At 48.4% G+C, this 25,898-nt stretch overlaps 2 protein-coding genes, 1 long non-coding RNA gene and 1 other non-coding gene across 7 annotated transcripts; 2 read left to right on the top strand and 2 right to left on the bottom strand.

Moving 5' to 3' along the window:
- Window positions 1-1,456: 1,456 nt before the first annotated feature.
- LOC114844227 (uncharacterized) lies at window positions 1,457-5,041 on the bottom strand. Of its 2 annotated transcripts, none has more exons than XR_008693042.1 (4): window positions 4,893-5,041; window positions 3,535-3,771; window positions 3,079-3,275; window positions 1,457-3,013 (listed from the first exon to the last, which is right to left on the bottom strand). It is a non-coding gene; the product is annotated as an uncharacterized LOC114844227 (long non-coding RNA). The 2 variants fall into 2 exon arrangements; XR_003783703.3 differs by lacking the exon at window positions 4,893-5,041 and adding an exon at window positions 4,762-4,869 and having other exon boundaries at window positions 1,458-3,013.
- Window positions 4,957-13,214, top strand: pitrm1 (pitrilysin metallopeptidase 1). The gene is made up of 28 exons (XM_029131265.3): window positions 4,957-5,285; window positions 5,622-5,727; window positions 5,942-6,048; window positions 6,171-6,322; window positions 6,419-6,533; window positions 6,670-6,766; window positions 6,864-7,024; window positions 7,145-7,271; window positions 7,451-7,539; window positions 7,663-7,791; window positions 7,995-8,108; window positions 8,218-8,314; window positions 8,452-8,586; window positions 8,770-8,908; window positions 9,170-9,286; window positions 9,374-9,503; window positions 9,651-9,771; window positions 9,885-9,961; window positions 10,100-10,265; window positions 10,401-10,501; window positions 10,612-10,732; window positions 10,836-10,886; window positions 11,047-11,159; window positions 11,261-11,386; window positions 11,589-11,734; window positions 11,807-11,909; window positions 12,023-12,122; window positions 12,859-13,214. Exons 1-27 carry the CDS (start codon window positions 5,239-5,241, stop codon window positions 12,114-12,116), a joined length of 3,081 nt encoding a protein of 1,026 aa, XP_028987098.1. The 5' UTR covers window positions 4,957-5,238; the 3' UTR covers window positions 12,117-12,122; window positions 12,859-13,214.
- LOC114844164 (ATP-dependent 6-phosphofructokinase, platelet type-like) lies at window positions 12,242-25,898 on the bottom strand. Of its 3 annotated transcripts, XM_029131293.3 has the most exons (23): window positions 25,664-25,898; window positions 22,956-23,029; window positions 22,086-22,163; window positions 21,787-21,976; window positions 21,485-21,650; window positions 21,347-21,391; window positions 21,162-21,270; window positions 19,875-19,970; window positions 19,672-19,764; window positions 19,444-19,569; window positions 19,021-19,085; window positions 18,855-18,924; window positions 17,847-17,993; window positions 17,698-17,768; window positions 17,499-17,586; window positions 16,751-16,903; window positions 15,905-16,057; window positions 15,173-15,337; window positions 14,420-14,481; window positions 14,023-14,134; window positions 13,768-13,867; window positions 13,596-13,701; window positions 12,242-13,064 (listed from the first exon to the last, which is right to left on the bottom strand). In XM_029131293.3, the coding sequence occupies exons 1-23, from the start codon at window positions 25,761-25,763 to the stop codon at window positions 12,908-12,910; spliced, it is 2,526 nt and encodes an 841-aa protein (XP_028987126.1). In that variant the 5' UTR covers window positions 25,764-25,898; the 3' UTR covers window positions 12,242-12,907. The 3 variants fall into 3 exon arrangements, with proteins under 3 accessions (XP_028987126.1, XP_028987125.1, XP_028987124.1); XM_029131292.3 differs by lacking the exon at window positions 16,751-16,903; XM_029131291.3 differs by lacking the exon at window positions 15,905-16,057 and having other exon boundaries at window positions 25,664-25,896.
- On the top strand, window positions 20,858-20,948 carry trnar-ucu (transfer RNA arginine (anticodon UCU)). The gene is given in 2 exon segments: window positions 20,858-20,894; window positions 20,913-20,948. It is a non-coding gene; the product is annotated as a tRNA-Arg (tRNA).

Below are 25,898 nucleotides of genomic sequence, written 5' to 3'. Positions count from 1 at the left end.
CTGAGCAGAGATACGCAGGCAGTGAGGGCAGACGGGAGCTGCAGATACTGAGGATGAGGCCGACTCAACCTGTGCACAGATGTAGAGATAGATGCGCGTGTGAGAGAGAAGTCGGAGGTGCCGGGAGAGTGCACGCTTTGAAAGCAAATGCAGAAATTGGAGATATAGCTGTGGGTGGAGGGCAAACTAACTTTGAACATTCATTGCGCTGAAGTTATTATCCGTCCTCTCTGGAGGTCACAGTCAAGGCTGCTGGGAAGGATCCTTAAACAGGAAAGAACTCCCACATATTGAACTCGCCGAGCACACGAAGCTTTTACTTATTCCATAGTTCTGAGTGGAAGATGGATGGATAGAGAAGGAAGGAAGGAAGGAAGGAAGGAAGGAAGGAAGGAAGGAAGGAAGGAAGGAAGGAAGGAAGGAAGGAATGTATAAATGGGCCGGAGCTGAACCAGAACCTTTTCCACATATCAACTATGGCTTAATAAAAGATTCTCAAATGGCCAAATCTTCCAGACTAAGGATTTAATCAACCTTTGCTTTTCCCTAGTTGTTAAACTATTTCTGATAGATGAGGTACAGTTGGGTTGGATTCATGTAACCAAGCAACTACAGAGCATGTTCTCATTAGAAAGCATTTCTGCAGCGTTACTTTATAAGGATAAAGAACAGAAAGTGATGACGAGCATTGGTCTAATCTCCAGAGCCCTTTGGTGACAATATTTCACAGCTGTGACTTATTAAGACGTGGCCACAACATAAACACCTAGAAATCCTTCATTTCCATCAGACGTTACTTGCTATTCAACAGTGAGCCTCTGTGAACCGGGCCTTTGCTCTGGTCCTGTCTCCACTGATCCTCTGTCTGGGACACGGCATGCAGAGTTTAGCCTAATGGCTTTTAATTGTTGTGTGAATGCGAGAGGACGGGAATCAATCGTGTACACAACCAGCGCCGTGGTGGCACACTCACCCACCAAGGAGCTATTAGCAGCCGGCAAGCAGCTCGATAGTGGACCCACAACACCTGAACAAGAGAATTCACAGCCAATAATGTTCTGAACCCAGTGGCCTCGTGTGTTATTGATTTCCCTCTCTGAGCAGACGGTGTGTGGTTCGCCGGTGCTCAGGTGGCTGTGTGGTGTTTTACTTTAATTTTACCACAGTCCAAATAAAAACAAAAGAGCCTGAGGTGGTGCCAGGAGACCATCTGAGGCGCCGCCGGCCCAGACGGTCGCTGCAGATTAGTGTCCATCTACGCTCCACAACACTCCAGACTTCACTGGACAGACACAGGTGTGTGTGTGTGTGTGTGTGTGTGTGTGTGATGGGGTGGCTTCCATCGCACCGCTGTCTATTCTAACTCAAGCTGGTTTTCTTTCTTTGTCTTTATTTCAGTCCCAGTGAGGAGGTTTCAATGTTAAGTTGCTCTTTTTGAGGGTTTCGACTTTCCAAACTCTTTACATTGTTATGTTGTTGTACACTTATGCTGTTTACTAGACTGTCAGAGGAGCATGATTTCTCACAGCTTCTCATTTTCGTGCATGTGCATGTTTATGCAAATCAGCATCAGCAGCATCCATTTTTGTCTGCACATGAGGACCAGACAGGCCTCTCCTGTCATTTACATAAGCAGTGAGCAGTAGTTGTCCTAATATGCAGCCCTGAGGGACCCCAGTGGTACCTGGACCAGATTTCAATATGGTTTAGTAAGGTCTGGTTTTTGAAAAACGGATTTGAATCATGAAATCTAAAAGATCTTACATTATTAAATTAATTTCCTGCAGTGTAACAGACCAGAATTGTCTCCTTAAATGTTTCAGCGTGTATTTGTGATGCAGCCTTCTTTTTTTGGGCTCATATTTTTGTGTACGTGTGTTTGTGTGTCTGTGTGTGTGCACCGAGCGCTCACTGTTCCTCTGGAGTCTCCACTCAATAAGTTGGCAACAAATGCAAAACCTACAAGATCAAAGGGAATATCACTCTGCTAATTCAACTCCAGATCAGAGAGCGAGATCTTCAAATTAAGCGTTAGGTTTTGAAGTAAACGCTGTTTTGCCACTGTGTTTCATTTATTTTCAGCTCCAGCGTCCTAATTGGCCCCAAAGGGTGAGGAGGAAAGTGGATGGGATGGAAGCGCAGACCCAGGGCCCAGCTCTCCATCTAAAATGAGCACTAATGAAAAGGTCTGGAGAGGAACAGTGAGCAGAGGTACGTCAGGTGGGCCTGTGGAGGCTGGATGCTAACGGCGCCCAAGGCTTCACGCTGTATCACAGCCTGTCCTTCAACACAAAACAGGGTTGGACGCCCGCTCCGAGCTCCTGTAGGAGGAACGCTGACGAGGACCCCTCCCCAGACATTCACATGCTTCGTTCTGCTGCCCGTTAAAAAGCTCTGCTGTTCACACGGCGAGACCGAGGGCCAAACATGGCTGTAAACAGCCTGCGATGATTTATTTTATCAAATAACCAACCTTTATTTGCCCTTTGTGAGGGAGCGATAAAGCCAAGGCAAGGGCAGCGTGTGATAAACGTTGGCGCTGATGCAGCAGGAGACTGACCACAGCAAGGCTAAATGCCACCATGCACTGTTTATACCACAGCAGGATTCAGAATGTCAAAGATAAAAATGTCATAACGTCACATTGTTTCAATAACAGGGTGCTGAGATTTCATTTGCTGCTGCTGCAGTCGGTCCGTCAGTCAGCTGATCAACCGTTATAACGACAGACATGGAATTCATTCGCCTCAGGAAGGATGGTAAGAACTGATCCTGAGTTTAACCTTGACCTCATTATGAGCTCAAACCTGCACAGTGTTGCACTCATTAGTCAACTTTGGATGCGCAGCTTCTCTGTGCAGAAACGGTGCAGGCCAGTGTCATTGTGCACGGGGGCCCTGCAGCCCGGACTCACTCTGCTGCTTTTATTCCTGCCTGTTGCCTGTTGCCTGTGCTGAGTGGTCCAGGGCGTAGCTGCCTTCGCCCGGTGACAGCTGGCGTTGGCTCCTGGGCCCTTAATAGGAAAAGCTGTTAAGATAATGGCTAGATTTATTTTGGTTTACCTAATAAACTGCTCACCCGCTGTGTGTAACAGGGAGGATGTGTCACGGGGTTTTGCTGGAGGAAGAGACGTCCATGCTCACAAAACTGTCAGCGGAACAAAGCTGGGAGTGAATGTGAGGAGCCCAGGTTGTTTCCACCGACACTGATGGACAGCGGAAGGCTTCCGGACGGCCGTCTGCGAGTCCAGACCTTTATGAACGCAGGCAGATGACCTGGGGAGTGCATCGAGATCGCACCATTGATGCACAGCACCACAACTTTTTCAGAACGGGTAGATTTGCATCACATTTGTGTTTATTTTTGTATATGTGCCACAGTCAAATGTAAAAATATCTATGCAAATATTCAAAAAAGACTTGATGAGCAGTGAGTGATATTTGCTCCACCGTACAAGCACGGTGTTTCTAATGGACTGGTGCGGTTTTTATTGGGGCTGAATTCATATAAATGTATATTCATGTAAGTACTTACATGTAATGAAATCACTGCAACCAGTTGTGCCGTGACTGCATCTGGCTTTTTGACTCCAACCCCTTCACACCCTCTCTGTTTCACCCTGCTTTGTGTGATGAAGGCTATTGCTCAGAATGGGAAGGCAGTGGCAGTGCAGCCAGCTACCGTTCGTTGGAGGATGCTCCTGCTCTGTCAAAACCCTCCTGCCTCCTCACCAAGGCCTCGCATTCACGCTGCTGGAAAGTCTCCCACATGCTGTCAGTGGAAACACAAGGGATGACCGTGGGTGCCTCAAAAGAAATTCAGAAAAGGGAAAGAAGCGATCTAGCGCTGCTGTCAGTGCAGGCAGAGTGATTTGTGCAAGGAAGAAAGAAGTTTCACTTGGTGCTGCAGAGGCCATGTTTTAATGAGAAGCGAAGCACTGTTCTTAGTCTAATCTCACTGGATCTCATTGTGCTTCTGCAGTGCCCTGTGGGTTTGGACTGACTTTATCAAACCTTTAAAACCTTACCATGATCTTCGTCTAGGATGTCGGAGAAAACTGCGTTTTTGCAGTTTTATAAGGGTACTGACTTCTTATGGAAACCGAGAAAACACACAAAGCACTTCCTCCCCCTGATTTAAAGCAATGTCTTTTATCCCATTATATTAAACTTCACATTGTTGGATCATTATTATAAAGACAATATGTCGCTGTAGCGGCTGAGCTACACTACAACATTCCACCTGGTTTGGGTGCAAGTCCCAGCTCACCAGCATTCCCCTAAAAACCATTATTGTGTGGTAATTCCTTCTGAACATGGTCCCTGTGTAAAGTCTAGTTTTAAGAGCTGAACTGAATGTAATTAACACACAGCTTCAGGCTTTACACATAAAGTGTTCTGCGACCATATTGTACGATAACTTATAATGCTTTATATATTTTACAGAATACTGTTAATTAAATTAAGAGAAAATACAATGAAAGAGACATCTTGGATTGATAAAAACACACAGTGTGTCGATGAAAACAATATATATGAATTGTGATCAGGTCAATACAATTACCAATAATAATAACATGTCCATTAAACACTATCATATGCTGTGAACATGCTACGTCTTAATGTACCACGTGTAAAGTCTTTGACTCGTAAACGTGATGTTAACGCGCCACCTGCTGGATGCAGGGTTGAATTACGCAAAAAGCGAACATTATGGATGAAATTGTAAATGTATTAAGACCAAAAACTGTATAATACCTACAATGAGTGAAAAGTGTGGCATAAGCTAATGCTGATTTAGTCTTTAAATATAGCATAAATGCCGCGTACAAGGCGCTGTTTTGGTAACCTTGGCGATGTTACGTTAAAAACATTCAACCAATCACGTCTTACCTTCCTGACATCTCGGCCAACCACGTCTGACGATGTTTAGAGGCGGGTGTTTGAGCGATAGGTGCGGAAAGCTGCGGCGCGTGGGCAGAATTCGTAGAGCTTCACTGTAGTCTGATGGGTGGAATCTTCGTGAAGATGATTGTGAGATCGGCGAAATGCGCAGGTGCTGCTTTTTTCGTTCTAACGAAGCACCGTCACGTGTAACTTTGCCTGAGCAGAAGGCGTGCGAGGACGAGCGGGACGCTAGCTGCGTTAAACTCGTGTTAATTGACTTAAATGCGCACATTCTCTTGTCGTAACATAGTGGAAATGTTCGTCGTGTTGTAGCTTAGTCACTTTTAGAAACATGTTTCGCCAGACGAAGGCTGTGCTCCACAAACTACGTCATGTAAGGTAAGCTAGCTCACGGTAACCTCAAACACCGCATTCACAAAGAGCTGACTTATGTTTACGTTTCATTCAGTTTGTCAAGACCATTTTCTGTAACTGCCTGTCGTCAACTGTCGTTGATAATAAAGTGTTTTGAATGTGTCACACGGAGGATGATGCAACCACGATGACAGTCAATTATATGAGGGATCATGTAATTCAATATAAATGGAGGATTCTGGTTCGTTAGCCTGCAGTTCTGCTTGCTTCGGTTCTTTGTACCGCATCTATTTCACATCATTGTGTTGTTTTAAACATCTCCTTTCATCGGTAGCTAATGTTTTTATTGTTTTATTACAGTTTCAACGTACAGAATCACACAAGGAGGCTGAAAAGCACCTCAGCGAGAGAAAGGGCTCTTGAGTACCGGCCAGGGCAGGAAATCCATGGCTTCACAGTCAGAGAGGTAGGTGCAGTACGACACGTTCACTTCAGCATTGGTGACCTCAAGCTGTAACTTCTGTAAACCCATCTTAGCCCACAGTGGCAGTAGTTACTGTCATAGTTGCATCATTATGAATCATTCATGGACTATTTATCCAAGATTATCACATGACTGTTAATGAGAGGTTCTACTGTTACATAATTAGTAAATCCGACTAAAACCTCTGCTTTCCCAGGTTGTAGCAGTTCCTGACTTGTTTCTCACAGCAGTGAAATTGACCCATGATAAAACTGGAGCTCAGTACCTGCATGCAGCCAGAGATGACTCCAACAACCTCTTCAGGTCGGTTTCCCTTGTGCCATTTAGCAAAATAATGTGGACAAATTAATGTTTTAGGATATCTGATGATATGTTGATTCAGAGGTTGAAGCACAACAGCAAATAGATGTCTTCATGTTTTTCAGTGTCCAGTTCAGGACCACCCCCATGGACAGCACAGGGGTCCCACACATCCTTGAGCATACAGTTCTCTGTGGATCCAAAAAGTATCCATGCAGAGACCCATTCTTCAAGATGCTTAACAGGTCCTTGTCCACCTTCATGAATGCCTTCACAGGTAGAGGACAGCTTGTTTGTGTTCTCAGTAATGTTCAGAATGTCCTGTTTACAGCCGTAGGTAACCGCATTCTTACGTTTGTTTTCTTTTAAATAGCCAGCGACTACACCATGTATCCATTCTCAACCCAAAATGGGAAAGACTTCCAGAATCTTCTGTCTGTGTATCTGGACGCTGTTTTTTTCCCTTGTTTACGAGAGCTGGACTTTTGGTGAGGACTTTTACTGACTGTATGTTAGCTGCATTGATATTAGAAATCAAAATATTATTAAAGTGTTTAATTGTCTCCTGTCTGTTTGTCAGTCGTATGCATCAGAAATGCTTGATAAGATTATATGTCTGTACAGGCAGGAGGGCTGGAGGTTGGAGAATGAAAATCCCAACGATCCAAACTCTTCATTGGTATTTAAAGGAGTGGTCTTCAATGAAATGAAGGGAGCATTTGTAAGTATAACTATGCTTAAAACAAGACAACAATCCAAAATGTTTGCACTATTATTACATTTTTCATAATTCAAATTTTTATTTGTGTATTATTCAGTCAGACAGTGAGCGCTTATACGCCCAGCACCTCCAGAATAAGCTGTATCCAGACCACACCTACTCCGTGGTGTCAGGAGGAGAACCTCTGGCCATCCCTGACCTGACCTGGGAGCAGCTCAGACAGTTCCACGCCACACACTACCACCCTAGCAATGCCAGGTAGCAGATCTCATGCACACGCACACAGTCTAGGAAAGTAGAAAAGACGTTAGTTGTCCCTACACTTGTCCCTAACAACGAGCCCAGCTTGTTTAGGGTGTTGTATTTTGCAATCTTTAGGTTTTTCACTTATGGAGATTTGCCTTTGGAGCAGCATCTGAAGCAGATTGAAGAGGAAGCTCTGTCCAAGTTTGAACGCATCAGCCCAAACACAGAGGTCCCCTCCCAGCCACACTGGTGCAGTCCTGTAAGTTCATAATTAGGTTATTCTAATAATCCAGTGTGCAGACACGTTTCCTGACGAGATCCAAGTAAATACAATCATAATCACCAACAATTTATAATGTTAAGACAGAATCGTGTGGTTGCAGTTTTCCAAAAACATACTGCATTTTCTATTCAGTCTTTTATCATTGTTTTCCTCAGCGAGAGGATCACGTGACCTGCAGCCCTGATGCTCTAGCTCCAGATCCAGCCAGGCAGAACACGCTGTGTGTGAGCTACCTGCTGGGAGAGTAAGTTCACATCCCTTCCTGCTGTTTGGCAGAGACATTTGTTGGTCTTGTATTCTGTCATTGGGTTGGATGAAACACTGTACATGAATTTTGCTGTTAAAATCTCATCTTTTGCATTGTCAGCATCACCAACACATTTGAAGGATTCACTCTCAGCCTGCTCTCCTCTCTGATGATCTCTGGGCCAAACTCCCCTTTCTACAAAGCTCTCATTGAACCTAAGATAGGAACCGACTTTTCCTCTGTCGTAGGGTGAGTCAACAAAGGCTGACCTCCATCATACAGAGACAAACTAGGTTGCAGATTACTTTCAGTTAATTTTTTTAGAACCTTTTATTGAGTTTGATAGTGTGACACACAGCTCATACTTAGGATATAAACAGTATTAAATATTTATCTGTTTGTCCTTCGTTCAATTATCTGCTGAAAGCTCATTCAAAGGTCTCCTCCTGCAGATACGATGGCAGCACCAAAGAGGCATCCTTCAGCATCGGCCTGCAGGGAATGGCTGAGGAGGATGCGGAGAGGGTCAAACAAATCATCAGCCATACCTTTGATGACATTATTAAGTAAGTTCCATGGCTCAATATTATATATTTACAGATATGAGTTGTACTGCAATTCAAAGTTCACAGCACTCCTGTGGGTTCAACTTCAGTTAACTAATTTATTTAACAGGAATGGCTTTGAGGAGGAAAGAATTGAGGCTCTCCTCCATAAGCTGGAGATCCAGATAAAACACCAGTCCACCAACTTTGGCCTATCTCTGGCCTCGGTGAGTTCACTGCAGTTTTGGACTAAACTATGTATTTCTGGAATATTTCCATATGCTATGAAGTTTCAGTGTTTGTGTTTCACTACGCTGTCTGTTTCTTTACTCTTGACATGTGTTGTCTTTGTTTGTATTTCTAGTACATAGCATCGTCATGGAACCATGATGGTGACCCTGTGGAACTGCTGCAGATCAGCGATAGCGTTGCCAAGTTCAGACAAGCGCTCCAGGAAAACCCTCGCTTCCTTCAGGAAAAAGTCAAACACTATTTTAAGGTGAGTAAGGTTAGGGTTGCGTGATGTAGCAATAGAGGAGGGCAACACACAGCAGGGTAGTGTCTCAATTTGTATTTGTTAAACCATTTTAAGGATCAGATGAGAAGAGTGTGGTATTTATTATCCTAACTTGGTCAACAAGAATAAGTAATTCCAGGTCATAATTTGTAACCTGCCCTGTAGGACAACACACACAGACTGACGCTGTCTATGAGCCCAGATGAGGCCTACCTGGAGAAACAGGCCAAGGCTGAGGAAGACAAGCTGCAGCAAAAGATCCAGGCTCTGTCTGAGAGCGACAGACAGGAGATCTATGACAAAGGTACAAACCAGCAACATAATGTTAGTAGTAGCAGTCAGAAACAGGATCCTGGTTGGCTGCTCGTTAAGATGTTGTGTCTAAAACACTTATCTATCAATTTTATGCTGTGAAAAGCATGTCCATTGTAAATGTCAGGTCTGCAGACAGGTTTTCTCCCACAATCAAGCTAGTACTGTATGTGTCTGCACAGTGAGGGACTCGTGGTAAAATGTCCAGTGGACACGTGGTGGATAACGGCTGTTGTTTTCTCCTTGGGGAAAGGTCTGGAGCTGCTGGCTGCTCAGAGTAAAACCCAGGACGCCTCCTGTCTGCCTGCACTCAAAGTATCTGACATCCAACCCACGATCCCCATCACTCCTGTTCAAATTGATACCACAGGTAAGGCTCGGGGATCCCCTGCATTACAGTTCACATTAGAGATTGCAGCAGACACATCTTCAGCGCTTTCTTCTTTGATCTCTGCAGGAGGCAGGTCGGTTCAGTACTGTGAGCAGCCCACCAACAGCTTGGTTTACTTCAGAGCCATGTGTAGCCTCAACAGCCTGCCAGAGGACCTGAGGCTTTACGTCCCTCTCTTCTGCAGTATTATCACCAAGTGAGTGAAACTACATTATTATTATTATTATTATTATTATTATTATTATTATTATTATTATACTCTGGTCATTATACAAACAGACATCCTGATATTTCTACTGTATTCATATAAATAATCAAGCGTGTGTTTCTGTTTTTCAATTAGGATGGGCTGTGGAGCTCTGGACTACAGGCAACAAGCGCAGCAGATGGAGCTGAGGACAGGGGGCATGTCTGTTTCCACCCAGGTCATCCCCGACTCCTCGGAGCTGGACGCGTACGAACAGGTCGCTGCCAACACAATGTCTGAGTTAAGCCAATAAAGAGATCTCTCTGCTTGTGCTGCTCACAATGCACTAAACTAAGATCTCAAACTAAAGAAGGCTGCTTCCTGTTTCAGGGTGTCCTCCTGGCATCTTCCTGCCTGGAGAGGAACCTTCCCCACATGTTTCAGCTGTGGAGCGACATATTCAACAGGTATTTTTTCTAACAACAACTATAAATGTAAGCTCACTCCTTTATTGCTAATAGAAAAACGCCAGCTGAGCTTGTTCATTACACACATGGTGAGACTGCAGATTAATCTGCTTTGAATATTAAATCATTTTCTTCCAGGCCCCATTTTGACAATGAAGAGCGGCTTAGGGTGCTGGTGATGATGTCAGCACAGGAGTTGGCCAATGGGATCTCGTACTCTGGTCACATGTATGCCATGACCCGAGCAGGACGTCACCTGACTCCAGCTGGAGACCTGCAGGAGACCTTTGGTGGAATGGACCAGGTCATTAGAGAACTGTCACACTAATGTCATTGTAGATAATGTCATCACATTAGTCAGCCCTGTGTGTGTTTGGCATCCTCATGTTTGGAGCGTTGCTATGCTGGTTGTCACAGTGTCCTGTTTGTGTGATATTAGGTGGCGTTCATGAAGAGAATGGCAGAGATGTCGGACCTGAGCCCAGTCATCAGGATGTTGCCCAGGATCAAAAAGCACATTCTCAATCCTGAAAACATGAGGTGGGTTCATCTGCACATGCTTGTACAATAATTAGATGTGTTTGATCCTGCAGTTTAACAAAATCATTTCAACTTCATTGTCATTTATTCTTTAAACTTGTTATTTACAGGTTCGCCGTCAATGCAAGTCCACAGAAAATGTCTGACGCAGCAGCTCAGCTGGAGAGTTTTATGAAGGACGTTGCTGAAACCAGAAAGGAACGCAAACCCGTCAGACCAAATGTCATCGGGGTAAAGCAAGAACACTGTCACATTTTGATTCAAATTAAACTATTTCATTTCGTGCCAAACTTATAATTCAAGACATGTCTTTTTTATTACTGCATTAATGAAGAGACCACTGGACCCTCTGGATGTGTCTGGACCAAGCAGAAAACTCATCTCTGTAAGTTTAATGTACTGTTGGCGAAGAGTAACAATATTAAAACAAGTACAGAAACAGGGCATTGCTGTTTCAAAGCAGTTTGTAGTGAGATTAAAGAAGCTATGGAGAAAGATGAATTGACTGAAGGAGCCAGTGATCCTCATCATTCATCTCTCTGCAGGAGCTGAATTTCCACCCTTGTCAGATGAAAACCTTCTTCCAGATGCCGTTCCCTGTTAATTTTGTCAGCAAGACTATACGCACAGTGCCCTTCACTCACGAGGATTACGCCAGGTGATGCACTGGGTTGTACTGTTGTTCATTGGTTCAGTGGTGAAGGGACTTGACTAAGATGAGTACATCCATGTTTTCTGGCTGCTTTATTTCTTCCTCAGCTTGTGCATCTTGGCGAGAATGATGACTGCTAAATTCCTCCATGGAGAGATCAGAGAGAAGGGTGGAGCCTACGGGGGCGGAGCCAGGATGGGAGGAGGTGGTCTGTTCTCTTTCTACTCCTACAGGTGAGTAAATTCCTCAGTGGCCACATTTCAGTGCATGTTGCAATACTGCACGTGACGCCACAGTTTGAATAGAATTAGGTGATAAAGTGTCATAGTCTAGTATGTGACGACGATTGTGTCATAGTAGTGTGTGCTGAACAAACACCTGGTCGTGTTAGCGTCTCTACACAGGCTGTAAACCCAACTTGTCGTCCTGTCTAAGGGATCCAAACGCGGTGCAGACCTTGTCTGCGTTCAGTAGAGCCGTGGACTGGGCCAAATCAGGACAGTTCACTCAACAAGACATCGATGAAGCCAAACTGTCGGTCTTCTCAGCCGTGGACTCACCTGTGGCTCCTGCAGACAAAGGTGCGTCTGAATGGATGAACCAGCCTTATTCACCCATAGAGTATTTGTGTAACGACCTGCTACGTTCTGCAGGTATGAGTCGCTTCCTCAGTGGAATCACAGACGAGATGAAGCAGAATTACAGGCAAAGACTCTTCGCAGTGAGTCATAAAGACCTGGTGGACGTTGCAGAAAGGTAAAGACCTTCTACTTACTGTAGTTGGCGGACGACCATTTGCACTTTAAGCGTGTTGTAGAAACGCGTGTGCTGGTGAAGACTAACGTTTTTTTTCTCCTGTCGACCTGCAGGCACCTCGGCATCAGGCAGACGACCTTCGGTGTCGCCGTCCTCGGTCCAGAGAACGAGACGATCAAGAAAGATCCCTCATGGATTGTGAAGTAACAACTGGTAGGTCAAATCTAACTCATCAGCGTGACACTGACTTCAGTATTTACTATGACTATTACATCATCATACAAAACAGATTTAATCTGCAGAACAAAGTTAAGAAACGCTCATCAGCCTCATCACGTTCCTCAAGTGTTTATTACCGTGACAGGACACTCACACAGATATAGTTTCAGACACTAGGATACAGATGCTACATCCAAAGCCCACAGTGGATACAACACGACAAATACACTCACTCACACAACAGGTGACAGGACGCAGCCAGCTCCCCTTAAAGCCTCAAACCTCAGTCCTTCAGAGTCACGATCAGAAAGGCGGACGTTTCTCAGGGTGCGACACCGGCACAGTCTCGTTCAGCCCAGTGCGACTCCATCGGTCACATTATCTCAGCACTGGACGGAACTAGGCTGGACCGGTGGACCCAGTAAAGTGGCCAGTGATTCTACTGATCATGGAGCTAAAAAGTGCTGAAAGCAAAGATGACGAAGCCAGACTTGACTCTTTAGCTGAAAACAACAGGCTACATTACAGGGATGAAACGAGACGAGCTCATTTATCTGGGATCTGGAAAATAAACAGTCACTGCTACTTTAAAACTATGTGCTAAACCAAATCGGTGCCTTCCATCTAAATGTCTTTAAAATGTCCCAGATCCCCTCTTAAAGGATTTAAATAACTCTTTAAATATTGACTACAATCTTTAACTGTTCCTCTACTTCTCTGCGGTGCGTAGCCGTCACTACACGTCCTCCTGGAGTGAAGCTGCAGCCAGAGGCCCTGCTTTAAATGGCCGACGAGGTTTTGCTGTCTTTGGGTCGGACCCGGGTCACGTGCTCCAGCTGACCCGAGTCGGACACGTCGTAGCTCGTCTTGTACTTGGCCAGGATTTTCATCAGCGGACGGAGCTTCAGCCACCACTGCTCCTTGGGGATCCTGTGGCTGAAGGGATGACAACGTGTGTAGAAGAGAATCACATCCACAAACTATTCAGAGGCTGGAACCTGGACGTAGGATACTAGACAGAGTCTATTTAATTTGTCTGTTTGTTTTTTAAGTTATCATTACTGAATAAATAACTGATTATTTTTATGTGGTTCATTTCACTTTTATGTCTGCAGCATCTTATTAACGTGATTTATGGTCTTGAAAAGGTTCAGTCAATTCACATGACTTTAAGCTAAAGCAGAGAAATGTGGGATTTTATATTTTTCTAGCTAATCGTCCAATTAATTAAGCAACTTGCCAAAGTTTCTCAAAGAGCTGCACATTTTAGATGTTGGCAGATAAATATTAAGACTCCACTGCACAAATGCCTCTAATCACAAATATTATGTAAAGACAGCTCTTCTTCCTCAGCAGCCTCTTTTCTGTCAGTCAATTAGTTAAATCAGCCTAACGTCCTACATCATCGTGTTCATAGATTGAGCCTCCCCGTCTTAACAAAACGCTGCTCACGCGTCGTTCACTCACACAAAGTCCGTCTCGTCGCGCAGCTGCGACACCGGCTGGAACACGAGCGCCCGGCGCCGCATCCCGAGCAGACACGCGGTGTCGTCCGAGTTGGCGAACACGCGTCCTGCGTGAAAGACGAGCGTCAGCGCGGTTCCACGTGCACGCGGACGCCTCGGCCCGCGTCACTCACCCCCTTTGAAGGAGTCCTTGAGCGTCCGTGTGATCCACTGCACGGCTTTAGCGGCGATCTTGGTGCCGAAGTTCCTGTCAAACGGAGACGGAGCTCCTCCCTTCAGGAAACAGGAGATTGACCCGTTAACCTTCAAACGTGCTGTTACACGAAAGAGACTCACCGCACAGCGGTCGCTTAGTAACCGAGCTGGAAACAATGGTTTGGTGCGTAAAACCGTGGTAAAGGCCACGTGCGTGACGCGCGTGCTCCAACCTGCTGCATGTGGCCCAGGATGTTCTTCCTGCAGTCGAACACGCCCTGACCCTCCTCGGAGTACAGCTGGTAGATGAAGTCCGTGGTGAAGTTCTCGTTGGAGTTCTCGTTCCTAGGACGCAGCACGGAGACGGCTCGTTAACGCTCAAACGGGCCGAACCGACGTCAGCACAGACGCACAAAGTCACCGAACTATTCCAGTCGACCTATTTCCACAGACCCGGTTCCTGCTGGAAGCGGCGTGAACACTGCGCATTGGACCAAAATAGCAACGAGAGGTGACGCAGTAAAAGCGGCAACACGGGTCTGTGTGGGTCATTTAACACAAACATGCTACACAACACTACTGTCCTACACGCGCTAAAAGTGAGAGCGGCGAGGAGGTGTTGGAGCTCACCTGAGCACGAGGCCCCTCTGGATGGACGTCTTCATCTTCTCTGTCAGATGCTGCACGTTGGCCTGAAACAGAGAGAGAGAAGCCTGAAATCAGCCCGAAGAGCAGCTCATCCAGCCACGAATCAGCCCGGTCCCATCGGTACCGCTGGAGGAGGCGGTGCAGTACCGCCTTCACACCACCAGGGGGCGCCCCTTCACTCACTGCGACTGAGGCTCCGAGGAAATGTCATTAACCTTCACATTAATCCTTCACATTTAATAATGCAGCAGGTCAGAGCAAAGCAATCAGTCAGCGCCGTTAGAATCTGGGTCCAAAATGGAGGAGAACCGGCTGATCTGCTGTGTTTCCTAAATGAAGCTTGACTTCAGGTGAAGCCTTGCTCACCTGCAGGTCCCTGATGTCCAACCGCTCCTCATAGATGTGTTAAGCTAAAGCAGAGCAAACGTGGGATTTTGTATTTTTGTAGCTAATCATCCAATTAATAAAGCAATTTGCCAAAGTTTCTCAAGCAAGAGCTGCAGGATTCGGGTCAAAGCACATTTTGGATGTTGGCAGATAAAAACTAAAGCATGAATCAAGGCTCTGCTGCGAAGCCTGAAATCAGCCTGAAGAGCAGCTCATCCAGCCACGAATCAGCCCGGTCCCATCGGTCCTGGAGGAGGAGGCGCAGTTCCGCCTTCACGCCACCAGGGGGCGCCCCCTTTAACTCTCAGTCTTCACATTTAATAATGCAGCAGGTGACGCCTTGCTCACCTGCAGGTCCCTGATGTCGAACGGCTCCTCGTAGATGTAGACGGCGTCCGCGCCGGCAGCCAGACCCCCCACGGTGGCCAGGTAGCCACAGTAGCCGCCCATGGTCTCGATGATGAAGACGCGGCGCTTGGTGCCGCTGGCCGACTGCTTGATGCGGTCACACGTCTGCGTCAGCACAGGGTTCAGGGTCATTCGACCGGCAGCGGAGGTTTGATGAACCGCCACAGACAGCGAGCAAAGCAGAGCTGAAACCAGACCGCTAACGACGCAGACAGGAAGCAAATGATGGGTCGTCTCATCATCTCAGGCTTTTACCTTAAACAGCGTGAGGATGAGCTCTGCTGGAACGTGAGCTGCTGAACAGACGGCAGCGACGCACGGGTCGCCTCACCTTTGACCTTTGACCTGTGCGTCGCTGCCGAGCCTCTGCTGCCACCGGCGAGGCCTTCAGGCGCGCGGTTTAACAGAGCTACAGCAAAGCACGGATGCAGTGTCTAAACAGACCTGGCAACACGTCACAGCGATGCAGCGCACGAACACAGACAGAAGCAGAAGAATCGTGTATGAGGAGCTCACGGGTCGGCGCTTCATCCAGTCTGCGGTTCATCAGCGCTCGTAATCGTCCAGTCTACAGTTCATCAGCTTAAACTGGACCCACTGTGGGTTCTTTCGCACGCTACCCCCACGAAGCGTCTTCCTCCCTGACTGCACACGCGCTAAAGCGACTCTTACCTCCACGATGGCGTTGAGGGACGTGTCGGCGCCGATGCTGAGGTCGGTGCCGGGCACATTGTTACTAATGGTGGCAGGCAGCATGCACATCGGGACGCAAAGCTCCTGGTAGTCGGCGCGGGCCTCGTACAGCTGCAGCAGGGACTCAAAGGCCTGATGGTGACGGCCGTGACATGGGGTTAGACAACGTCCTCTGGTGACTTCATGCTATAGACTGTGACTGAGGCTGGAGGACGTGTGTGTGTATATACTACGTGTGTGTGTGTGTGGGGGGCTAATGGCTGGCTCTCTCCAGGCCTTTGGCTTCCTGTTGGCTGGGAGGAGGTGGGATGTGGGGGAGCGTTCGCCCTGGCTGACATGCGACGGCGCTGACGTGACGAGATAAAGACCGCGGCGCGACTCCAGAGGCGCCGAGCGCTGCTTCCTTTTAAGTCCACGAAGCCACGGGTGACGGGGAATGCGGGGCAGTGAGGCAGGAGGGGTCTGGCTCGGCCCAAAAAAGCAAGGCCGAGACTCAGCCGGCTGCACAGCATGCAAACACACAGCATCCGACACCAGAACCCAGCGGACGGAGGGGACCGGACCGGACCGGACCACTCACCTGTCCTCCGCACAGCACACATGCCACATCACATCACCACATGCGCTGACACCTACCTGGACCTTCACTGACCCACTGCCCCCCCACTGTGACCAGGACGCTCAGACACAGCTTCACGCTGGTCGAGGCCTTTCTTCCACATCTGGAACAACTAAACTGACAGACGTGAGCTGTTGGTCAGCGAAGGCCTCGTGCTGCGTGTGAAGTCTGATGCCAAACACACACACACAAACACACACACTTACATCAGTGATGGCGTTCAGAGCCGTGTCCGACCCAATGCTCAGGTCGGAACCGGGGATATTGTTGGAGACGGTGGCGGGGACCATGACCATGGGGACACAGAGCTCATCATACTTTTCCCGTGCAGCAGAGAGCTCCAGTAGTCCCATGTAGGCCTGCAGCAGTGAGAGCCACGTCTTATGAGGGGAAGGAGCACGAGCTACAGGGGTGCAAACACTGCAGGGAGGAGGCCTCCAGCCTCTACCATCTACATGAGCCTTCACTGTGAAGACTGCAGCTGCTCAGCTGAAACATCAACATCACTATCTGTGCTAGGAACACAACAACACAGAGCTAAACCTGCAGCAGAACAAAGGTTCCACTCATTTTACAGAACAGAACTACGTAAACGGGCCTGGACACACACACACACAGGGACATGAAGGTGGGTGGGGCTGGGAGTTAGAATAATGGAAGGGCTCCAAATGGAGAGAAGTAAAAAAGAGCAATGGCGAGAGACCAACAGATGGGGAGAACTGGTGGGAGAAGCCAAGGGGAGAGAGCCAGACCATCACAAACAGGAAGGAACAACGTTTGTATTCCTGAAAAGCTGCTCAGATGAACAACTACCATCAAACAATAAGAGTTGGACACATTTAAAAAAGGTGAAATGTGTGAATGAACAGATTCTTTCTCATAGAATATTACAGATTTAGAGAGAAACAGAGTGAAATATTTAAAAGTTTAAGTTTAAACAGTGACGTCACGTACCTCAAAGCCTCCGATGACGAGCAGAGCGTTGATGTTGTGGATCCTCATCTGCTCAGCAATTTTATCCAGATGTTTCCCTGGAAGAGTTCTGGCACAGAACGGAGAGAGTTCTCACCTTACATCGCTAGAAATCCAGTTTTGCAGCTTTAAAGGTTCAGATTCATCACATCTCACTGGCCCCGGAGCCACTGATGCCAACCTTTTGGTCCCCAGCAGCGACCCGCCCTGGCCCGTCCAGCCTCCAACATCTCCCCACTTGATCTCCTTGATCTGCAGGAGCACAGAGACGCGTCATGCGGGCCGTACCCTGCTGAGTCTGCAGAATCTGCAGAGGAGCTCCACACTCGCCTGTCCTTTGTAGAAGCCCTCGAAGCCGTCGCTCACAGCGAACATCTTGTGGCCCTCGGTGATGCCCACTCTGACGGCCGCGCGCACGGCGCCGTTCATGCCGGCGGCCGGAGCGCCCACGTTCAGCACGGCCACGTTGAAGGAGCTCTGTGGGCGACGGACACGCGGGATCAGCTGGAGCTGAACACGAGCTTGAACCAGCGCGGGCGTGAGCTTCACGGCAGAAGCGCGGTTAAAGTCGTATCCGGAGATCAATAATGTGAATGACTGCGGTCCATGCAGAGCAGATGCTGGTCTCACGGCTTCTTTGGCCTGAGCTTCATCCTACTCTGGAGCCAAGCAGCAGGCGAACATGACCTCGCATGCAGAAGCCGCATGCTGCTGCCACGTTTTCCTGCTACTCAGACCGGAACCGCCAGAAACCCAAGCGTTTTACGACGTGGCCCTTTACAAGAGTGACACGACCCAGCCGCCGCTGCCCACGAGCAACGCGCAGCCTGAACACGACGGACAGCAGTCTCTGTGGGTTCTGTTCAGGTTCAGGAGCTGGAACAGAACCAGTTCTCCATCAGTTCACCGCGCTTGAGCGTCACAGCTACGGTGTCCAGTCATGAATAGGCAACGAGGCGAGGAGGATGTGAAGCAGGCGGCGCAGTGAGGCCGAGCTGCAGCGTCTGCACATCCACCATCATCTCGCAAGCAGAGCCGTGAAGAGATGAGCAGGGACACAGACTGGAGCCCTGCGGCACCGCAGGGGGTCAACGAGGACGTCTGAAGCCCCCAACTGGCTGCGCAACTGCTGGGAAGCTGACTGGATCCCTCACATACATCACAGGCCCGACCCCCACCCTCCTGCTGCTGCTGCTAACACTGCTAACAGCACCCAAGCTGCACCAGTACCTTGGATGTCAATGTGCAAATCTCAGAGCAGCTGGAGGAAAAACACATTAGGAGATTAAAACTGACCTAAGGATCCAAGAGAGAGGTGTCGGTGGATCAGTTACTCACGTGGGGAAGCTCAGAGTCGGCTTTGCGGTTGGACAGGAGTCTGTAGGTGCTCAGGTTGTTCTCAAAGCTCCTGCAACAAAACGAGAGAAGAACTGGTTCCTGGGCTCTGGGCTCTGGGTTCTGGGTACCTCAGCATCAGTCCAGTGACATCACGAGCAGCACCCACCTCCCTCGCAGTCGCACGGCCTCCTCAAACTTCTTCTCATCCATGGCTTTCTGTACTTCCTGGGTCTGAAGACACAAAACACGCCTTTACTGTCAACGTCAGATAACGGACGTCCACGTCCCGTCGTCCTGTGTCAATTCAATGTCCTTAAACGTTTGCAGGTCCAGCCCTGCCTTGCTCACTGGCAGCGTTCCACCTACAGACCTCCAGTTGTGTGACTGCCCCATGATGGGAGGCTGAGTCAGGTCACAACTGTCATGAATGAATAGACATGTTGGTTTTGTGACTGGCTGCATGTGGACAGTCCTGGTGAGATTAAACATCTGGACTGAGGCTCTGTTCACAGTATTTAAGTAAGTGTTTATGTATAATGTGACGTGTGTTTTACTCCCGGCTGCTGTTTCAGTGTAACGTGACTCTCACCATCTGAACACACTCCATCAGCGGCAGTCGAACAGCCTGGTTTCCAACCAGAGACACGACGCAGGCCGGCGTCGTGGCCGAGGCCTCCAGCAGGGCCAGCACCGCCTCCACACCCATGCGACTGGCCTGCAGGGGTCAAAGGTCACGGGCAGGTCAAACTAAAAACAAATGGCAGCTCACGCGCTCTAAGGTTAGAAGCCAAAAGTGGAGCCTGCAGCGGCGACTCACCAGGATCCTGTCGAAGGCCGAGGGAGTTCCGCCTCGCTGCACGTGGCCCAGGATGGTGACCCTGGTGTCGAAGCCCAGGCAGCGCACGACCAGCTGTGAGCGGGAGACGGGACAAGTTCACGGCAGGATGTGGACAGACGCATTCGAGCGTGTGGTTTGTGCTGGACGAAGCCAGCGTCCAACCACAGTGCAGTCGTACTCACATCCTTGATGTAGTCGGGGGTTATGGGCTTGTTGTGGCTGTCTATCGCTCCCTCGGCCACTATTATAATGTTCAGCCTCTTCTTATCAGCACGGTTCTATGTGGAAAACAACACATTCACATTCAAACATACAGCTTCTCCGTGGAAAATCGTTGGTGGTGAGAGCAAACGTGTCACATGTGCTGCCGTGAAGTGACCTCCTCACTACTTCCTGTCTTTATTCTCCTTACCTCAGCATGCACATGCTAATTTACGCTAATGTAACAGAAAGTCTCAGGTTCCCAAACGCTGGAACCTGGAGTGGAGGCTTGAGTCAGTGGAAACCGTCCACACTGTGGGAGACGCTTCGTAGTTACAGCTTTCAGTCAGACATTTAAAAGGCACAAACATTTACATCAAGGCCTTCCTCTTCTTCTTCTTCTTCTTCTTTTGAGTTTACCGGCAGCTTGCATTTTAATTGTTGCCACCTATCGATTTCTCTACCTTTCACGTTCTTTTCCTCAACCCAGTAACATTTAAAAATTTAAACAATGCTATCATTCCACTTCCTGCTCCTCCAACTTCTAGCAGCCTCCTCAAACATATATCTTTGACTCCTGCTTCCCTCACACTCCTCACCATTCCTTCCCTTTGCCTCCTATACTGGTCACGCTCCATTATAACATGTTCCACTCCCTCCACAAAACTCACACCTCACATCTACGTGTCTCCCCATCAACCATAAAGGGCTGTTCAGATACATGTGCACTATTCTTAATCTACTTCCTGTTTCCTGTCTCTTCTTCTTTAGCTTGTTGCTCATGACTGCTGCTGGTGGGCGTTCAGTGTAAATGCATCAAACTGATCACATTGCTTCTCACTGTCACCCCAGCCCACTGGGTCTGTGTTCCGACATGGGTTCTGCTTTGGAGGCAGTTTCCCCTGTTTGCTGGTGCTTTGCTGCCTATTGGGTTGTTATTAGAATCACAGGAACCCTGTCACCAGGCTCTGTGGCGCAATGGATAGCGCGTTGGACTTCTAGTCAAGCACTGAGATGTGATTCAAAGGTTGTGGGTTCGAGTCCCACCAGAGTCGCAATTTTACAGTTCCGCAGTGAGGGTTTGACCTACACCCTGCACTGCATGACTCATTGTGTCACTGACCCTGTGGAGGAACCGCACCAACATTTGGACCCTTAAGACCAATTACTGTACTGTCTGTGCTCATAACTGGACAGGATCTTTAATTGGACTGAACAGACACAGGGAATGCGGACAAATCCTTGTTTCACAGACAAACGTGTGTTACCTCAGACAGTTTCTGACACATATTGTCCTCCCAGCCGTCTTCAGGAGGCATTTCTGGAATGAAAACCCAGTCGGCTCCACACGCCAGAGCACTGACCAGAGCCAGGTACCTGCCAAACACACACACAGCACAGGTCAGCTGATTGCTGGAGTACAAACGCGTAGGTATGAGTGCGGTGGACCTACCCGCAGTGTCTGCCCATCACCTCCAACACAAACGTCCTCTGGTGGCTGGAAACACACGATCACAAAGCAACAAAAGACGGTTAGTGCCATAAAACCTTCATGCAGTTTTGTCTTAAGAGACTTTCACACTATTCTCACCTCTGCGCCGTCGTCATGATGGCGTCCACCACCTCAATGATCCGGTGCAGCGCTGAATCGGTGCCGATGGTCATGTCGGTGCCGCAGAAGTCGTTGTCGATGGAGCCGACCATGCCGACGATGTGCAGCTCCGAGTTACTGCGCGCCCCCTCCTCATCGATCAGACCTGAACAAGAGGAGGACGTCGCTATCAACGAGCTGGGCTCAGCCCGACGGCGCCGCCGGCGAGCTGTGCTTGGCCCGATGGCGCCGTCAGCGAGCCGGGCTCGGCCCGATGGGCGCGGCCTCGGGCTTCAGCTCACCCTGCTGCAGGAGCTCGTCCAGCAGCCCGCTCCACTCCTCTCTGAACAGGTTGGCGCCGGTCAAGCTGCCGTCGCCGCCGATCACGCACAGATTGGTGATGCCGCGCTGCACCAGGTTGCGTGCTGCCTTCAGGCGCCCCTCGTGAGTGCGGAACTCTTTGCAGCGGGCACTTCCGATGACTGTACCGCCCTGAGGGAGACACGGATTAATGCCTGCCATTGTAAAGGGTCCGGTCCACAGTCGGCCCGGGCGGGGCCGGGCCGGGCCGTGCGATTGGCGGCTGCAGAGCTGGACTCACCACTTGCAGCATGCTGGACACGCTTTCCCACGTGGCTTCTTCAATGTTGTCTCCACCGTCCACCATCCCCTGGTATCCCTGCCAGGAGAAACAAGCGCCGTGTTCAAGTGCTCTGCTTCAAACACGCATCCAGTACCAGGACGGACCAGAAGAAAAGAGTTCTGATGAGTGGAACGGCACCAAGCAAACCTGAGAGAACTGGAGCGAGAGCTGAGGGACCCACATGATCGAAGCCCAAAACCTCCTTTGATGTTGTGTTGATGATCTTATTAAAACTGATCTAACACTAAGTTTTAGTTTGTTCTTGACACTGATTCTGCTTTTATGGGGATACGTACAGTGAGTAGAACTCGTCCGTCATCAGCTGAGGAGCACGACGATGCACCAGGTGGCTCCAAATAAAGATGGAGGCTACGGGGGGAGGGTGAAATCAATAGCTTCAGTGGTGCTGAAGGTGAGACTGTCCACGGTCCCTGAGTGGGGGTGGGGAACAACGACTGAAGAGGGCAGGAGTTCAGCATCCACCCTCACAAGGACGATGTCAAATGTCAAAGAGCATCAGTTCGTCCAGGAGTCACGTGTCAGATACAGAATGACATTAGAGCTGTGTGTCGGGGGAAGGTCGTTCATTAACGTGGCGCCGCTTCCTAATGACTCATCCTCCTGTTTACATCCTCATGTTGAATGAATCATTCAATCATTCTTGTTAAAGCAGGTTTCAGCTTCAACAGGGAGATTGTCTACATTCATCTCACGCCACAGCCTGTTGTTTTCAGTCACAGGCCTGTGAGATACGACCTGTCAGGACGCTTTTAGCTCATTGGTGGCTCTGAGGCAGACACTCTGCTTCCTCCTGTGGCCACGTCTCACCTCGTGGATGAAGTAGACCTTTGCTCCAACGTAGATGCCCATTCGAACGGCGGCCCGGACGGCGGCATTCATTCCTACGAGACGCAGTGAGAAGACAACACACATCAGCTGTGTATTAATGAGAAATGAGCTGGTTTAAAACGGACTGACAACTCTTTGACCTTTGTGAAGGTCAGAGAGGACACCTTTACAGTAAACTACTGTCAAATGAAGAAGAAGAACTGCACAGGCTCATTGTCTGGCAGGTGAATTAGATTTCAGACTCAGGTCACCGGCACACATTCATGTCCACCTGTCACCTGACGTAACCAGAGACTTTTTTCAACGTCAGAGAAGCTGATGCACGAGCAGACAGAGGAGGAAGGAGGCCGGACTGGAGCGAGGAAGCACTCAGCGGGACTAGAAACGGGACTGTCTGTGATCGACTCAATCAGACGAAGGCTCAGAGCTGAGACACAACAAATACAAGGTCTTCACTCAGAGGAAAGAGCTTTAATGGCCTTAATGGTTATACTGGGAAAGAAAGTCGTTTTTCCCAAACCCCACAACCATCAGATCCTCACATTTGACTGTGTTGTCTCTGCGCATCGATTCCCTGTGACTGTAAAATGGTTCTCACAGAGCCCATTTCCTGGCAGCAGCAGGCTGGAGCTGCTCCCCGCTGCCAACAGAACCAAATATCTGGGCCAAGTGTCCTCCCACGCACCAGCACCGGGCCGCGTCTGCAGAACACGCACTGCCTGTCACACGGTGACAGCAAACGAACCCATCAACTCCGTCAGAAGTGAACGCGCATGGATGCTGTGGACGACCTGAGCACTCACTGTACTGGGTTCAAGGAGCCACTAACATGTTCGACACGCGGGGAACGAGTGTGGACACGGCTGCAGGCAGCGCTGAGCTGACGAATGCTGATGAGTCACGATGCAGAGGACGCGTCCCAACATGCGACGTGAGCGTAAACTAGCATGTGCACGATGAGGAGAATGAAGACAGGAAGTGGTGAGGAGGTCACTTCACTGCAGCACAAGTGATCAACACGTTTGCTCTCACCACCAACGTTAGGGAGAATGTGCTGTCGTACGTTTCCTCCAGAGGGAGAAAATAATAAAGCTGCTGTGGCTCAGAGATGAGAAGGCGTCCGTAGTCTGACACTGTACGAATCTGATTATGCATTATTTTATTAGTTACTATTTGTATGTGAATCAATTGTGTTTTAACTATGAGCTGTTACATAATCTTCTGTCTAGGTGCTAATTTTAAACATCTACTATTTAATAACAGTGAGTTTGTTTACACTGTAAACTGTGTAAAGCGTCATTAGTGTAACCAATGTTTGTTCTCTTCTGAATGAAATTTTTAATGTTTATAAACAAGTAAATGTTAAACCAACTGTGATTGTCTGTCATAAGTGTGTTTATGTGCACATAGTGTGAATGTTAGAAATCAGAACTTCTGAATGTTGTGACCAACACAAAAAACGTACTGTAACTGCATCAGGTCGGAACATGTTGAGTCATGGCTGCCAACTTATGAAGTAGTTTTAATTGAGCAACTTCACACTCTGTGTTATTAGATCTCAGGAGGAAAATGCTGTAATGTGTGTTTACTGATTCTGATACCAATGTGGCCTCAGAAACAATAGAGACACTGTGGTGTTATGTAACATCAGTAGTAAACACATGACAGTGTATTGACACAAACTTAAACTTCACGTAGATATTTAAATGACAAAAAATAACATTAATTTATAATTTTTTTAAATTACTAATTTATCATTCACTCCGCCACTTTACGCATCACTGAGCTCATCACGCAGGAAATCACGAGTCGCTTTCAAAATTAAAGCTCTTGGATAAAACATGACCAAAAAACTCCTTTATTTTGAAAGGTTTTATATGGACTGGTACACGTGCATGTTTAACCCGACGATCCATGAAGATCCTGTTAAAACTATAAACTCGAATAATATACTATTAATAAAATGCCTTATAAGATCTCATTAAACGTGGACGCGCACCAGCGGACGCGCGGGGCTGAACCACAGGCAGCGCAGGTGCGTCCGCGCAGGATCCACGACGATAAAACTCTTTTAAATGATCTGATCACTTGTTCATTGTTACTATTAATTGTGATCTCAGGTTGGACAAAGCGTCGCGGGCCCAGTGATGAGTATCAGTGGGTGGAGCAGCCTAAAATACGGATATGCACTGCAGCATCCGCGCACGTACAGTATGTGACAGGAGTGGGAATGCGAGCCTCAGCTGTTCAGTCACAGGTGGGGGTGGGGTGGGGTGGGGGTGAACACGGGATCCAATCCTCTATTTTCTATCAAGCCGTTTTTAGCCGCACCTTATTGACCTGCACCACAGGAGCCTTAACAAGTCCTGCACTGGACATCGCATCCATTATCGGACAGACTGGCATTTTGGCTGAACCAAAATGTAAACTAACATCAAACTAAATGATCACGTATCTGTAGAAATGATGCACAGACTCCGAAAACACCTGCAGTGCGTAGAGCTGCCAAAGTACCGACCAATTCAACCCAATTAACGTTACGTCCATCAGCAACAAGGCCGCTGACATCTGGGTCCGTCTCCAAGTGGTTCTACTGGCATCACTTCGTTGTCACAGTCATTTTATTTAAAGTCACTGCGGAGCTCGGAGGGCTGTCCGATAATGGAAGCCGCGCTCCACTGCGTTACCTTGGGCATCTCCTCCGCTCGTCAACACTGCGATGGATTTGCCTTCGCCGGACAGATTCTCAAAGAATTTCCGGGTGTCCTGTCGTTTCGGTGCCGCCATCTCGGTGCCGGTTCCGTGTCACCTGTCAGGAAATATAAAAAGTGCTAATGGACCCGTATCGGTGCGTAAAAACTGTGTTATAATGGGGGGTCTGAGGCGGGAGGAGCGTCGCTGGAGAGAGACCGCAGTGGTGAC

This window comes from Betta splendens, chromosome 17, assembly GCF_900634795.4.
Source record: "Betta splendens chromosome 17, fBetSpl5.4, whole genome shotgun sequence".
Taxonomy (NCBI): Eukaryota; Metazoa; Chordata; class Actinopteri; order Anabantiformes; family Osphronemidae; genus Betta; species Betta splendens.
This window is presented reverse-complemented; position numbering and strand designations above follow the sequence as displayed.

What these genes read in the sequence shown, in the direction of transcription:
- pitrm1 (XM_029131265.3), top strand. Translation starts at nt 5,239, where the DNA reads ATGTTTCGCCAGACGAAGGCTGTGCTCCACAAACTACGTCATGTAAG. An exon ending in AGCCACACTGGTGCAGTCCT is followed by an intron (nt 7,272 to 7,450) that starts GTAAGTTCATAA and finishes TGTTTTCCTCAG; the next exon opens with CGAGAGGATCACGTGACCTG. An exon ending in TTGGCCTATCTCTGGCCTCG is followed by an intron (nt 8,315 to 8,451) that starts GTGAGTTCACTG and finishes TTGTATTTCTAG; the next exon opens with TACATAGCATCGTCATGGAA.
- LOC114844164 (XM_029131293.3), bottom strand. Translation starts at nt 25,763, where the DNA reads ATGGCGGCACCGAAACGACAGGACACCCGGAAATTCTTTGAGAATCTG. An exon ending in GTGATGGGCAGACACTGCGG is followed by an intron (nt 21,271 to 21,346) that starts GTAGGTCCACCG and finishes TGTGTTTGGCAG; the next exon opens with GTACCTGGCTCTGGTCAGTG. An exon ending in TCCTGGGCCACATGCAGCAG is followed by an intron (nt 13,868 to 14,022) that starts GTTGGAGCACGC and finishes TGTTTCCTGAAG; the next exon opens with GGAGGAGCTCCGTCTCCGTT.